At 39.3% G+C, this 15,259-nt stretch overlaps 1 protein-coding gene across 2 annotated transcripts in view; it reads left to right on the top strand.

The window, feature by feature from the left end:
* WTIP (WT1 interacting protein) overlaps positions 1-13,616 on the top strand; it is an 84,764-nt gene extending 71,148 nt beyond the window's left edge. For both annotated transcript variants that reach the window (XM_062586547.1, XM_062586548.1), the window contains exons 4-8: positions 4,294-4,356; positions 6,751-6,881; positions 7,953-8,004; positions 9,835-9,903; positions 12,094-13,616. In XM_062586547.1, the coding sequence (XP_062442531.1) occupies positions 4,294-4,356; positions 6,751-6,881; positions 7,953-8,004; positions 9,835-9,903; positions 12,094-12,246 (468 nt within the window). In that variant the 3' untranslated portion in view covers positions 12,247-13,616. The remainder of the gene's footprint in view (positions 1-4,293; positions 4,357-6,750; positions 6,882-7,952; positions 8,005-9,834; positions 9,904-12,093) is intronic.
* The last annotated feature ends 1,643 nt before the right edge of the window (positions 13,617-15,259 follow it).

Raw genomic sequence — 15,259 nt, 5'->3', positions numbered from 1 at the left:
GAAGAGAGTCTGTGAGGGATTACAGGCAGCCTGGGGTTGGAATACATTATTAGCACAGCACTCAATTCACAAATTAATTTTCAGAATTAAATTGCTGCAGCATCTGGGCAAAAGTTCTGATCACCCCTCTTAAAAGTTTTTAAAGCATCGAGAGCAGGAATCTCAATTCTCAGCTGAACAGTCACATTCAGTGACTTTGCAGTGCTGTAATAGTGAACTGAAGTTATTACAGCTTCATACCCTTACTGCAGCAGCAACTGCCACACCTACTGAAATGTATAACCCACTTGATCTGTTTGCATAAACCTGCAGCAGGTTTTAAACATCCCATCAAAGAAAATGGGTCTGAATGAGATTCCAGGGCCTGTTTCCAGGAGGAAGGTTTTGTTTTGCTGCGTGCATAACAGCAGGGAAGCACATCAGCCTCTCCTTGGGCATGGTTAGACATGTGAAGGAGAAGAAGCAACACGTCTTTTCAAAGATCTGATGTTGCCTAAGGTAGAAACTTTGGGTCGTGAAGCCTTTTTATGGCATGCTCTTTTCTGAATGTTTTTGCTTTTGAAAATGGTGATGAGAACATCAAACTTTAAAAGATCCTGGGTAGACAATCAAGATTGGTTAAAGGATTGAGGGCAGACAGGAGAAATTGTTGCTCATGGTAGTTGGTGGGATTATCCTCCATGCATAATTTGTTCATTATATGCTCAAAATTCATTGTTAATTTCTTTTGGGTATATTGCACGTTTGACAGAAGAGTTCGTAAACCCAAAGATTATCACAGGAGGATGCTAACAGTCCTAAATATTCAGGACAGAGGGGGACTTGTTTTCTTCTTCCATTGAAACAAAGACTTTGGGGCAGAATCACTTGAGATTTTTTGCCTGTTTGATAATCAAAATATAGTGGACAACCAACAAAAGTAAAGTTCAGCCAGCCAAATCTTCTACTTTATTTTCACTCTTCTGTTCTAACATAATTAACATATTTGTCAAGGTTTATTTAGCTTCTCAGAGTCTTATGTTAAATAACATTGGGGGAGCTCGATTATGAAGTCATGATTCTTGCACATTAACTGAGATTTTATTATCCTGGGAGAGAGATGAAGGACAAGGAAATATATGGGAGAAAACAGTTGTGACCAAACTAAGGAATCAGGAGAAACAATACCAGCTCTTCAATATTCACTTGCTTTCTTTGTGTTTTGATAACTGGCATCTTATTCCTAAGTAATATAAGTGAGAGTAAAGGCTAATGCTTCATTTTGAGCTTTGAATTTCAGAGCTGTCCTTTTTATAAAAACATTTTTCAATGTTTTTACATATACTTAATCAGTATCTATAATCAATATTTGTTAATGTTAAAAAATACCGTCCTTGTTATGGTTACATGTGGTCTGTAGCCTTGTGAAAATTTCTGCTTAGTTTCTGATTGGTCTGTATTTACATTTTCTTACCAGTCTGCTAACTGAATCGTTTTGTTTGTTTGTGTGTGTGTTTTTAATGGCACCTGTAAGAACCTTATAAAGTCAGGCCAGAATTAAGCCTCATTCTGCTTGTACCCTTAATGATATTGTATGCATAAAATAATGTAACTATGATTTTGCTTCTGTACTGGGATCCTACCTATCAACCCATATTATTTCACTGTTTCACCTCAATCTGTTTTTCATGTCTCCAGGCTGGAAACAGGTTGGTATGCCCAAAAACTTTTCTTCCCCCTCCAGCTATGTCAGTAATGAAAGAGGCTACAAGTGTAGAACGTACCCCCACTTCTCTTGTACTTACTCAGTTTACAGACTCGGGGGGACCGGTCCCTGTGTTCCACCCAGCCACACTGGGAACCCATCGTTACGGCAGCTTTTGGGTGTGCTGACAGTTAATAAGGAAGCCTTTCTGCCTTGTCTGCAGTCTGGAGCAAGTCACAGCTTCCGTTTCATTGCACGCAGAAGATTTGTGAAGCTTAATACATTAATTAAATGCTTCAAAGACTGAGGTTGCTCATTTTAATTAGTATTTTAAGACTCCTTTTGTAAGCTCTGCTTTTAAAATTGAAAACTTAGCACAACAACCATGTCTGAACTCCCCAAGTTAGGAACAGAAGCAAACATAGCAGAGCAGAAGTTAACAGGTGAGATGCAAAAGAGTGAAGTAGTTTATTGTTTACCTTTAAACAGCAGTGTCCACAGTGCTGCCATCATGTAGGGAAGGAGTGCTGCTGAGATTCAAGACTATTATTCTTTTCCAGACCAGATAGATTTAATGGATGAGCAGAGCCTAATCCAAACTGCAACTCTCACTCAGTCAGATGGTTTCAGGTTTGGGCTGTGATCAATGCTGTGATCAGAAAAAGAGAACAATGTAGTGGTAAAGGAGAATTCCCTGAGCCCATCAAATATTTTATCACTGTTATTAGATCTGCTGCCATTTTGCGAAATCTTCTTAACTGGGTAATCCAGCACTGGATGTGTTTGACAAATAACAATTCTCTTGTTAAATACAAATCATGGTTTAAATTTAATAGGGTTAGTCATAAAGAGTGATTTTGTGTCAGGAAAACCTTTCTTTCTGACAAGCAGTGTAATTTATGACAATCTAGTTAGCAGTAAATGACATTAATCTGACCACTAAGCCATTCTGTTCTTGGGGAATAATGTTCCTTCTTAATCAATAACTGGGTAAATGCGTCCTTGCATTCCTTATCAAATGACAGCCAGATGGTACTGGTAAATTCATTCCAGCAGGATTTTAGAATTAGCTAGGTTGGTACTGTTGTTAATCCTCTCCTGTCTGCTCTGCTACCCACCTGTTTCCAGTAACCCTTGAGTTCACAACCTTAGGAAATAGTCTAGCCAGATGGCTACTCAGATATAGTACAGGCAAGAAGCATCTCAAGTAGAGAGGGGCCTTTTTTCTGCCTCAGAAAGAAGAAAAAGCAAAGGCTTTGATACGAAAGCTGCTACTTGAAAGTGAGGAGATGAATCCAACCTTTTTTTATTATTATTATTATTTTTAATGTCTAGACTTGCATACTAGTTCTATCACACAGTTCAGAATAGTATTTTGCAGAAATAGCTAAATAAAATGGTCTGCTCACCTCTGTATTTGTTCCTGAGCACCACAGACTGTTAAGTTAAAGTTTTAAAGTTTCGTAAGATTGTGTAAGCTGTGTTCTTTAGTAAGTAGTAAGTGGGGAACTGTGCCAGCTGCAATAGCATCATTTATACTGACTTGTAGGCCCATGAAAGTATCTGAGACCTCCTTTTCTTCATACTCACTTTTGTTGCATAGCAACAATAATTTTGTCTCCAGCCTATTGATCTGAAATAATGTATAATCCCTTCACATCAATAAAAAGGAAAACATATAGCAGCTCTATGCTGTGAACCAGCAGCTTTTGAAGTGAGGAGACAGTTAATCCCCACTAGATCAAGGGGGGAATGGAGCAAGGCATAGGCTCTGTAGGGTGAGGCTGCAGGGGTGCATTGGATGGCTCTGAGCAAATTAACCTGAGCTCAGGCAGAAGAGTCCAGTTACCTTTTTCCTCCTATTCTATGTCTTTTATCTTATACTATCACAGTACTTTTCATCTGAGCTTTGCTATAACCTTCATTACTGAAGTTAAGCATGTAACACCATGTATCTGTGTAACACCATGGAAATAACTGGGTGCCCTTTCCCTCTGGCAGGAAAGAACGCACACGCAGCAGTTAGTTTATATGGGACTGTAGTGGGTAAGGGTAAAGTTCAGCCACTGTAGATACCAGTTTCAAAATTACATGGCTGGAGATCTTCAGGCAAGTGCTACCCGACTGCCTTTAGGGTAGCTGTCTGATAGGTCAGTTGTCTGGCCTGATAACCTTGATATTATTTGTCTTTTTTTTTTCTTGTATGCCTCTAAACCTAGGGTTAAAGAAGGACTTTGACATCTGAAATAGGACCTGCTTTAGGGTCCTATTGAGGATGTTGAGATGTAGCATGAATGGAAGCTAATTCCAGCACCCCAAAACAACAAACCCTGCCTCCCCCAAAGAGGCTTTGAAAATAAAACCCAAAACTTTAAATAATCTTGTTATATAGCAAACCTCAATGTGTCAGTGCATCAGAACTGCATCAGCTTGCAGCTGAACATGTTCAACAAGTAAACCGAAGGTTTCTGAATCTGTCTTCCAAAACTATTGTATAGTTGCTATCATATACAGCGTAGGCTGAAAAATAGAACAGCGTTAACTTAAGAGGTATTTTCTACAGCTGCTAATGGCTACTAATAATTCTTTCCTTTCTGTCATTTGAACAGTATTCAGGTTTTCAGCAAACAGCGGACAAGTGCTTTGTTTGTGGACATCTCATAATGGAAATGGTAAGAGACCTAAATTCCTAATTGTGGGATATATTTCTTTTGATGTATTTCAGATAGTGCACTTTGGCATGTTATGCTGTTTCTCTAGTCAGACTGTTGCTGTGTCTCCAATATTGTCAAGATAAATTTTGAAATTTGGGAAGTATCATAAATAAGCTAACATGCTGTATTGCTATCAAGTACAGTAAGTTGGGCTTTTCCTCCTCCTAAGATTATGGGAGGCTGCTGTTCTGGAACATCAGTCTTTCCCATCAGTAAAAGAAAGCCAACTATAAATTTTAATACCAAAGGCGAAAATGCAGAACAGCTTCATAAGGGAACATGATAAAGGAAAAGAAGAAGCTACTCTGTAAAACAATGAAATAGGGAGAGCTTTATCAAAGGGAGGTGGTGTGGACTATTGAGGAGAGGGACATGTATCTGTAGTCCTGAGTTTGTTGCCAGGTCTGTGATTTGCTTTTATTTACCTTTCACCGCTTGCCTCCACCTCTGTATTTTTTTTCCACATCTGTTAAAATGCACTATTGCCTCCGTCGTTTGCAGGGAGCTAGTAGCCAGTTACTTTTATAATAAAAAATAAGGACTATGGGTTGGGCCAGATAGTTCTGGCATAATTTCACTGGGTATGATGAATATATAGATTGTTCTTTCTAAGTGGAAATCCCCAAACAAAACAAAGTAGACTGCACATTGAAGAAATGCAGATCATGATGTATTACCATATATCATGATCTGATATATTACTATAATATATTGTTTTCCTCTTACTTTAAAACATGCGTGAACATCAGCATGTCTAATAGAAGTAGCTATTGAGTTGTGAACATGGAGGTTCAGCAGAAGCTGGTACAGAGACTTAACTAATGAGGATTCTGGCTGGCACCACTGGCCGGACACGGATATTGTTCATTTTAGCCCAAGAGCAAATTTCTAGAGTTGTGTCATGCCGGGAGGGGGAGGGTATTCTGACTTGCATGCTTTGAGCTGGCCCTCATTTGCAGAAACCCAGGCAAGAGTCCATAGCATCTTGTTGGTGTAGTGTAGGAGCTGGAAGTTTGACAAGTGCTCCTCTGCCTTTCTCCCATCACTAAGTGTGCTCCAACAAAAGCAAATAGCACTGGGAGCTCTAGGAATTAAGCCATCTTACTTAGCTAATTCCTCCATGTTCCTCCCCAGGAACAAACAGACGATGTGCCTGCGCAGTAGCGGCACCAGCGCACTGCTAAGGAGCAAAGTTGCAACTCCACAGGCTTGAGTGCAAACGTTGAAGCTGTTCAGGGGCTCAAAGTGCAGTTGAATTAGGAGTTTTTCTGTGCAAAGAGCTGCTGCAGAGCTAGGCTGGACTAACAGAGCTTGTTACATTGCTGCCGAGATAGTAACGCACCCAGAGAGGAGTTGCTCCTGAATAGGAACAGGCTTGCAGAATGATTGGAATCTCATGGCAGTCACTGAACAGAGAACTGTGGGGATTCAGGAGTGGGAAAAAGAGAGTGAAGTTAAATTGATTTTGCGCATTTTTCCTATACTCTACTTGTTTTTTCTGTTGAACTTTATTTGTAGAAACACCTACAGGACCTTAAGAATTTGGCTGTGGAGATTTTAATCTCCATCTTATTAACAGCTGAACACTATTGCTAGCCTAGCAATCCATTGAGCGTTACCTGAAAATACCATGTGCAACACTTTCCAGAGGTTTGTTCATGGGCTTGGCGCATTTTTGTTGACATCTCAGTGCTACTCTAAGCATTATGTACAAGGATACCAGGAGGAAGGGATTTTTTTCTGTTACAGTGAAGGTGTGACTGTGTCAGGCATTTCCTTGAAACCTTTAAAATGCGATAGGGAAGATCAGCGTGGTAAAAGCCTGGACAATTTTAATTATCCATTGATATAGATGGAATCTTAACTGATAGGCTCCTGTGAGTGGTATCTCGTGGATCAGAAGGACTAATAAAGGGACACTGATTTATTTATGTTTTGTTGTTTCAGTATTGACTAATTCGAACTGCTCCTATTCCAACCCATTATGTTTTGCATATTAACTCTGTATCCCATTAACTTGTATTTGGCTGCAGCAGATTTTCCAAGAAACAACCTAGGAAGCCATTTTTAATATCTGTTGGACAGTACTGGTCCTGCAGAGATAAGGCTGATGGTCATCAGCTTGATTTTTCACAATTCTCTCTTTACTGAGAGCCTTCTATAAACCTACTGAAATAATAATTTATTGGTTTTAGAAGGGTCCTTGCTGATAGACTTGCAGAGTGATAATTTTGTCCTGAAGTGCATTTTTCACTCACCTAATAAGTGCATTATTAAGAATCAGACACAGCTGTTAGGGCAGAGAATCTCATGTAATCATGCATCCACTCATTTTACTGTTTGCCTCCTAAGATATTACAGGCTCTTGGAAAGTCATACCATCCTGGCTGCTTCCGCTGTGTGGTATGTAACGAATGTTTGGATGGAGTCCCCTTCACTGTAGATGTGGAGAACAATATCTACTGTGTCAAAGACTATCACACGTAAGTACACAGATCCATTGTGTGTTTTGAAAAAAACTGTTAATTAAATTATTTTGCAAGACTTGCAGTAGATTAAAAGTGCTGGCTTTTTTTCTGAGGTCCTATCTGTTCTGATGTCCCTCAATGCTCTTCCCACATACTGTATTTATAAAATATATTAAAGTTGTATTAAAGATCGTTTTGTGGGCACATAGAAGAGCCCAGTGAGGTTGAAAATTAAACTGGGTTGAAGAGGGTGTTTCTCTTATGGCTGCTTCTCTATTTCTTTCAGGACTCTTCAGTAATAATTAAACTAGGCTAATTCTGCAAGTGATGGTAGATTCTGCTGGCTGCTCTTAAGAGTCCAGATTCTGGGAGTGCGTGATAGTAGAGTATATGGTATATTAACCTACACAGGACAGTAGACATGTAACTAGTAGCTTGTGTCAGAGTGATTTTGGCCTCACTTGGCAATACATTTTTAAGGTTTAAATGATTGCTCTTGGGCTGTCTTATGCTCACACTCAAAGCCAACATGAATTAGCTCCTGTCAACCAGTAATGCAGCTTTTTAGAGTAGATCATTCTGAACTCAACTGTATTGGTCTAAATGACCACACTGCAACAGCAAAGTGAATGTTGGCCCAGTGATTGTCATAAAATGCAGCTGTGGGTAAGACCAGTTGATTTGTTTGGTTTAATGAGTGGATCCTAGCCAGTATGAGCCCCCCTCATATTTAACAAGGTCATGTCTTCCTGACGTTGGTTGATAACAGTCCCTAAGTCAGGAGCTGCTGCAGGGAGTCAGTGGAAGAATGTGAATGGCTTTATGAATAAAGGAAAGTAAGAAAGAAGGCATAGGCAGAAAGAGCGTTGAATTGGTTATGCCTAGAGATCAGGAAGACCAAAGCAATAAAAAGGTGGGGTAGGTCATCCTCTCTTCCCAATCTCCTTTTCCTTGAATTTCACTGAAATTTTAGAGATGTTTCCCTTGGTTCCCTACATCTTGCTAAAAAGAAGACATGGTCCTCTTTGGTTCTATTTCTTGAAGAAGCTTTGAATGTGATTTGAACACTTTCTTCTTGCACCATAGGGTTTTTGCACCAAAATGTGCTTCCTGTAACCAGCCGATTCTACCAGCACAGGTATGTGTTAACATGCGCTGACTCTTTAGGGAAGACAGTTGTATGCATATGAATACTTTCTAAAAGCACATTAGATACCTTTCCTCCTTTCTCTACAATCTGTAGTATGTTGGATACAAAATTAAATACAGTTCAGCAGCAACATCACTTCCAAACATCCCCAGAGGTTGTAATAGTCATAATACTTACGGAGCATAGTACTTTGTATCTTTAGGGTGCTTTCTAGGTCTTAATTATGCTGTTACAAATCTCATTTAATTGAAAGCTATGACTGGAGCTCCAAGAACAACCCAAGAAATAAAGCCCTGTTTGTTTTTAGAATCTCCCATTAGCTCAAGTAGCAATTTTATTTGTCTGCTATGTTTGCATTTCTGATGTGGATCTGTTAAGATGCCCAAGCTTGAAAAGACATCTGAGGGTTACCCTGACTCTGTTAAAAGGCCACCCAGCCTGTCATCTCAGGGTGGCACTATACTGAAAGTGCTTAAAGGAGAGGAAAAGGAGGTAAAAGTTAACTAAGTTAGCTAAAAGGGAAGCCAGATGAATGACTGCTGCTTGCAGCCTAAGCCCATCCTGACAGTACAGTCAGCACAGTAAGACTTTTGCATTATGGCACACAGCCCTTTTCTGCCTGCCCACAGTGACGCTGCTCCTTAATTCTGGTGAATGCGGAACCAACTGAGTTCCCATCGCTCAAGTCACTGACTGGCTTATTCTTAAGCAAGGGCCTCAGTACCTCCCTCCTCTTCCTCATCATGTGTACAGAGCCAGAGTTTGTATTGTACAGCATGCCCACGTCCACCACTCTGCACATTATACTCATTTGTCATTATTAATTCTTTTAAATAGCCAGGTCTTAGTTGCATTATAAACCTTCTAAAGGGTGAGCCAGAACTGCCTGCCCTGCTGATGAGGAGTGAGGAGAAAAGCTGTATCTAAGTTTCACTGGCTTTGTCTTTTGCAAAGTTACTTTTCTTAAAAAAAGCATAACTGTCCTAATGCTGATTCATCTGATAGTTAACAGGATAGACTCCACCTCCTTCCCCATGGAGATTTCATAGGTTAGTTCAAGTCTAGTAGTGCAGGCGCTAACTTGTCCACAGCTTCTCTCAGACATAGTCTATGTCATATCTGATGCTCTAACCACACCTGGAACTGGAAACAATGCAAGAAAAAAATTTAATGAGGTCTGTCTTCAGAGTAGCTCACAAAAAGTACGTGAGGTTACAAAACGGGTATGGGCTGCTGTGCAGGGCCTGGGGTTCAGCCAGGAATTAAATAATTCCACTGCATCCATCTTCATGCTGAGGTTTTTGCCTGCACACATAATGACCTGCCAGACAGGTATGTCTGGCAGACAGGTATGTACCCTGTGGGGTACATACAGTGACATGTGTGTGTACAAAATAGCTGTGCAACAGCTGGTTTGAGGTGAATACAGTCCTGGAAAGATCAGGCCAGGATATCTATATGGGGAAGTTACCCAATCAACAGGTTCTTGACTGCTAATTTGTTCAAAATCTGGGTGCCTTTGGAAAATGATTTGATTTCAAGAGAAAGTTCTCTCTTGAGGACAAAAGTTTTGACTACACTTCCAAAAGGAGCGCTACAGCTCCGATATCTCAGATACCCAAACTACTGCTGCACAGTGAACACAGTGGTACAGTGTTGTACCAGGGAAAAGATCTTTAGCTTTCACAGAGCTGCCCTGCAGAGAGAAAGGGGTTTCTGCAGGGAAAGAACGTCTCAAAGCTACAGGTTGGGTGCTGAAAGAATACTGACAAATGAACTTACAAGCCCAGTCTTACATTCTCTGTGCTTTCCAAACAGGGCTCCGAGGAGACCATTCGAGTGGTATCAATGGACAAAGACTACCACGTGGAATGCTATCACTGCGAGGTAAGTGTCTAGCGTCTCTGCCTGGCCAGGACATGGCAAGTCTTTGCTAATAACAAGCAACCTCTCATGGACGTCTGACTGCATCCCAGGGTGCACTCTCCAGCTCCTGTGCATGCCTGGGCAGGCAGAGTTTTGCCACATCGCTCCATGGAGGGAGGAAGGAGGAATGCAGCAGTGACTTGCTAGCTGAGCTGCAAGTAGTGCTGTCATCTCTACTGGCATGAAATTAGTTTCTATATTGTCAGCAAACTAATTTCAGAAGCTGGCTGCAGGACACTTACATATTTATTGAGGGCAGAGAGACTAAGCTGAGAAATAAGTCAGCTTACTTCAAAGGGAGGAGAGCTGAGTTCAATCTTAGCTCTGCATCGGGCAGTATGAGAAAGGAAACAAGCTCTTTAATTTGGGATCAGCCCAAAAATTCCCCTTTACTCTAGGTGTGTCTGATTGATAGAAGATGCATCTCTTAACATAGATCCTAACTCTGTTGCCATTCAGTATGGCTTATCTTAGCCCCAGAAGCAAAAATGGAGCTATCCTCTTTCTGTGTGCTCCTATACAGAAGGGTTTTATAAAGAGATTTTCAAATGAGGGAGAAGAGAGCAAAATTCAGGGCTGAAATGAGTGTGAACCTAAGTGTGAGGAAGAGCCAGTGCACTCGGCTATCTCTGTCTAATAGACACAGCTGATACTTCATCCTTTCCCATTAATTTTTAAGATAAATTGGCAGAGAATGTAAGCATTTTGAAGAGCTATCTGTGCTTCCCTCCTCCTCCTTCCCCCATCTGTTGCTTTGTGCAAGCTTCACCTAAGAAGACAGCTCCCACCCCTTTTCTCTCAGCCTATTGACTTTATATTAGAATGTCCCAATGGGGGTTTATTTCCAGTTCTGTTTCCTTATTCAGTTCCCCATTCTCCTTCCAGATTGAGGCAAATCAAGCTGCCTCCATATTTGCCTAGAATGGCAGAGTGCATTAAATGCAGAAATTAGGAGGTTAGCCATATATTAACAGGGGTAGGTTGCTGCCTAACAGCCTCAAATTAGGCTGTCAAATTGTACAACCTGGGTCACTGATACCTCAAAATAACACTAATAAAGTTAGTGCCACTATTTTGAGGTATTCAAATGAACACTTTATAAAGGCCCAATCCCTAGGAAAACTTACACAGCTACTTCTGAAGCTCTGTTAAGTTGCCATTGTCAACTGTTGGCCATGCAAAGCAAGTAATCACTTTGGAAACTTCGCTGCTTTTTCTTGTCATCTCTTTCGTGCATGACTTCTTAACTTCTGTTGTGAAGTTCAAGCCAGATTGCAAATCTGTACTACTACTCTCCCCCCAAACCCTTTACCTACAGAAAAGGGAATATAGTTTTGGAGAGGGAGAGGGTATGTTACAAAAATTTGGCACATCTGAATTAAAGTTATAATGAGGAACTAGATTTTAAATCTTAACTTAATGGCTGTAAGTTATTAAATAGCATATAGTTACACACAGACAACTACACAGGGTGTAGCTCTGATTAAAACTCCCTAAATTAACATTTCAGTTTTAAAGCTTATTTTAAAATTCATTCTTCATTCCTACTTAAACATTATAAATTTTGAAGATTTTGACTAGCGCTATGAAAGTTGAAAAATCATACTTTGTGTCCAATTAAAAACTTTCCTTTATTTTCAATAGTCAAATGATCTATGCCCAACTTTTTCAACCTTTTTTCCTTCTACTAAGTGCACTCCCCCCACTTATCTTTCTCATTCTCTTCGTTCTCATGTTCTCCTGCTCATGTTCCTCCATTTCCTGCTCACCATCTTGTTACAAAACCAGTTCCTTTTCTGTTCTAACCTGTTCTGTGTTTTATATGTCAGCACAAGCTCTGAATGAGGTTTAGTGCTTGGCCTGCTTTTGTCTAGTTTGCATCAACATTTATTAGATGAAGAGACCACAATGGGCTTCAATGAAAATAAATGCTAGAACCAGCCTAGAGTAGTGCTGTAGACTGTCCCGTTAGATTTCAGTGATGTCAGTTTGCTTCATACAAGACAGTCAGTGTCCATCTACCACAAACTCTTGAGGTTGATGCCTTTGTAAGTATGGTGGGGGGAGCTCTCAAGGTTATGCACGACAGTTCAATGCTGTTATGACTTACCTGAATCACTCACTCACCTAGGATGTATGATTTTCTTCTAGGATTGTGGTTTGCAGCTCAATGATGAAGAAGGCCATCGTTGTTACCCATTAGAGGGCCACTTGCTCTGCCACAGCTGTCACATTAGGCGCCTTAATATTAAATTGCCATCACATCCACCGCCGAGCTATCCAATGCATGTGACAGAACTCTGAAAGACATTTTCCATTACCATAAGCTGTATAAAAGAGAAGACAGAAAAATCTAAAAAATGACTTTCACGTTCCCTTAAAGATGAGATTCCTATAATAACCATCTAAACCAGCTATTTATTTTTTAAATCAGAGGTGAGGGGTCCTTTCTGATCTTGTACATACACATTCTTTTACCTAGGTGTTTTCACTGAGACACTGTCTACTTGAATAAGTAATGCACCACTAAATGTAACTATAAATGACAGCATTTCTAAAAACAGTGGTACAAAGGGCTGTTCTGCACTCCCCATTCACTTTTCTTCAATGGAGGTTTTGCCCAAGTAAGGAATGTAGAATTACTACCCAAAAGTTAGCACCTTATCATATTGCAGCAAGCATGATAAGATAAATGCTAGCACTTTAGCTAGTTTCATTGTATTCTGGTCTTAGAGAATACAGTCTCATGTTTTTAAAAACTTAAATTCCCAGAAATAGTGAATAGGAAAGCAAATGAGTATTTTTAGCAACAAAAATTTTCAGCATGGGTTAAATAATGATATTCTATGAAGACACTTCAGACCAACTTTTTATCCTGCTGCATTCCACAGTCATCCAAAGACTACAGCTTGTTAAAGAAATATTGTAAGCATCTCACATAGAAACCACAATAAAAGAATGCATCCATTTGAAGAGTTAAAATATTGGTACATGCAGGGTTGTAACAGTTTAAGAAAGTTACAGACCTCTGCAATTACCTGCCATGTACAAGAGTTTCCATGGTTTCAAAACACATTCATATTGACTTGATTTGGCACTTACTAAAAAAATTCGTTTTTAAACCTGTTCTTTCGTTAATAAGGTTAGCAGCCCCTTTGGCTATGCAAAGTTACACTTGTCTTTATGCTACTTGTTTTATACAACACTTCATTTGTTACCAACTGCTTTACAATTGTATGTTAAAACATTATAAAAAAGGGCAGGGGAAGTGGTTTTGTATTATCTTTGCAGCTTTGTGTTCTTTTCTAGATGTACTTTTGAAATGATTACAGTGATTGTCTTCAGCTGAAAACAAAGTACAATTTAGCAGAAACAATAATTTAGAAAGACAATTGAAACATTGGTATTTTATAACAAGTATTAGATGTACATAGAATGTACACACTTTCATATTTTGCATAAGCTTTTACAGTAACCTCAGAGCTCTGGGGAAATATATGTCTTCCATATAGGAAGTTAGATGAATTTTTTTATGGTTTGTTTTCTACCATGTGTTGATGATTTACATGCAAATCACACATCTGTATGTTTAAAAAATTCCTTGCATTCTCATGAGAATTGATCCAGCCTTCCTGAATTTATATTTTAAATAAATCCATCATTGCTGTCTTTAACTGTATCCAAAATCACAATAAAATTCTTCTGCTCTAGAGGAAGTGGAAATAAGAGACCAGATTCTCAGCATGTGTGAACTGAGACAGTTCCATGCCAGTTCACAACAAGTTGAGAATCTGATGAATCAGTTCTGAAATGATCACATGTTAAATTCAACACACAAACTGATGAAATGACTTATTTGGCAACACTGTTGCCATTTAGTTTTGTTACGCTCCATTGATTTTTTGAAAGCCATTTGTGGTGCTGTTGAAAAGTACAAAGGGCATCCAATAGACACTAATTCCTAAGTGGAATAATTAACTCCCTTGACAGAACTTTTGATAGTCTGGAATTTCCTTTGGGGGGGCAAGGGGAGAGACAGGAAGAAAATCCTGTTAAATATATTTTTTCTATTAGGGAGAAACAGAAGGTATGTTTGAACTTTTGCCGTACTACTTTTGGCCTAGATTAACCTGTCCTACCCAATGCTCCTTGGCAAGTCACATGCTCCTTTAACCAGTCATTTTGTAACTAATATATATCAGTTTATAATTAATATATTTAATGTAAGAGCCATGTTTCAAAGGAGTTACAATGCAAGTAGTGATTCCTACAGTGCAACCTAAGAGGTCTGACCTGCAGAAGAGTGAGCACTGGGTGCCTGCACATTTTCTCTGCATTTGCAGACATTAGTTCTGTGTCCATAGTCACCAGACCAGCCTCAGGAGGAGGCTAAAAGTGCATGTGAGCCTCACTTGCCCAAACAGCAAATTCTAAAACAGGAAAATTTTGTCTCGAAGTGGGTTATATGGCTAGGTCAATTCCTTAAGGTTATTACATAAAAATATCAAATGGAAGGTGTCAGAGCTTCAAGATAAACTTTTAGCATCAGCTACAATGCAATACTTTTCCATTTAAGGAAGCTACTTTGGATCACATTTAGCTTTGAGGCTTTTCTGCTTGCTTGTCTTTATATTTTAAGGAAGCCAAATTAAAAAAAAATTTTTTTTTTTTGTTGAAAGACACAGAGAAGGTTTGTGTCTGTTTCTGTGAGCAAGTCATCCCGTAACAGTACTTGCTATTGAAAAATGCTTTAGTCAACCAGTATGGAAGCAAAGCCTCTGGAGTCATAGGAGCCAGAGGTGAAAGACAATTTATTCTGGCATTCAGACCATTCTTCTGTCACTGTCTTCCTTAGCACTGTGCCTCCTTCAGGGGCGAGTTTAAATTTTCATGCCAGCGTTAATTTTCAGGGGACAGCACAGTATCATGTACATACAGTACTTTGGGTTTGGGTGTTTTCTTTTTTTTTTTTTTTCTTTTTTTTTCTTTTTTTTTTTTTTGTAAATGATCATGCTTTAGAACAGAATAATATTTAATTTCACACGTTAATTTGTCTGTCTTTCTCATAGATCTGCTCAGTTCCAATGTGTTAAGCATCATCACAGGAAACTATTTAAAGTTCAATACAGAAATAAGCAAGTTGTTTAAAACCAGAAAGCAGCAGTTGTTCTTCCAGTATTTTTCTACAGACAGGTGCATTCTGTTACAGTATAATGAAGTACAGCTTTGCTTTTCCAGCATTTAATATAAAAAATGGTGCTTGAGTGAAATTTACCAGTTTTTAATCAAAGAACAGAGAAAAATAAATGTAAAATAA

Source organism: Rhea pennata, chromosome 13 (genome assembly GCF_028389875.1).
Source record: "Rhea pennata isolate bPtePen1 chromosome 13, bPtePen1.pri, whole genome shotgun sequence".
Lineage (NCBI taxonomy): Eukaryota > Metazoa > Chordata > Aves > Rheiformes > Rheidae > Rhea > Rhea pennata.
The sequence above is the reverse complement of the archived record's forward strand: the minus strand, read 5'-3'. Positions and strand labels throughout refer to the sequence as shown.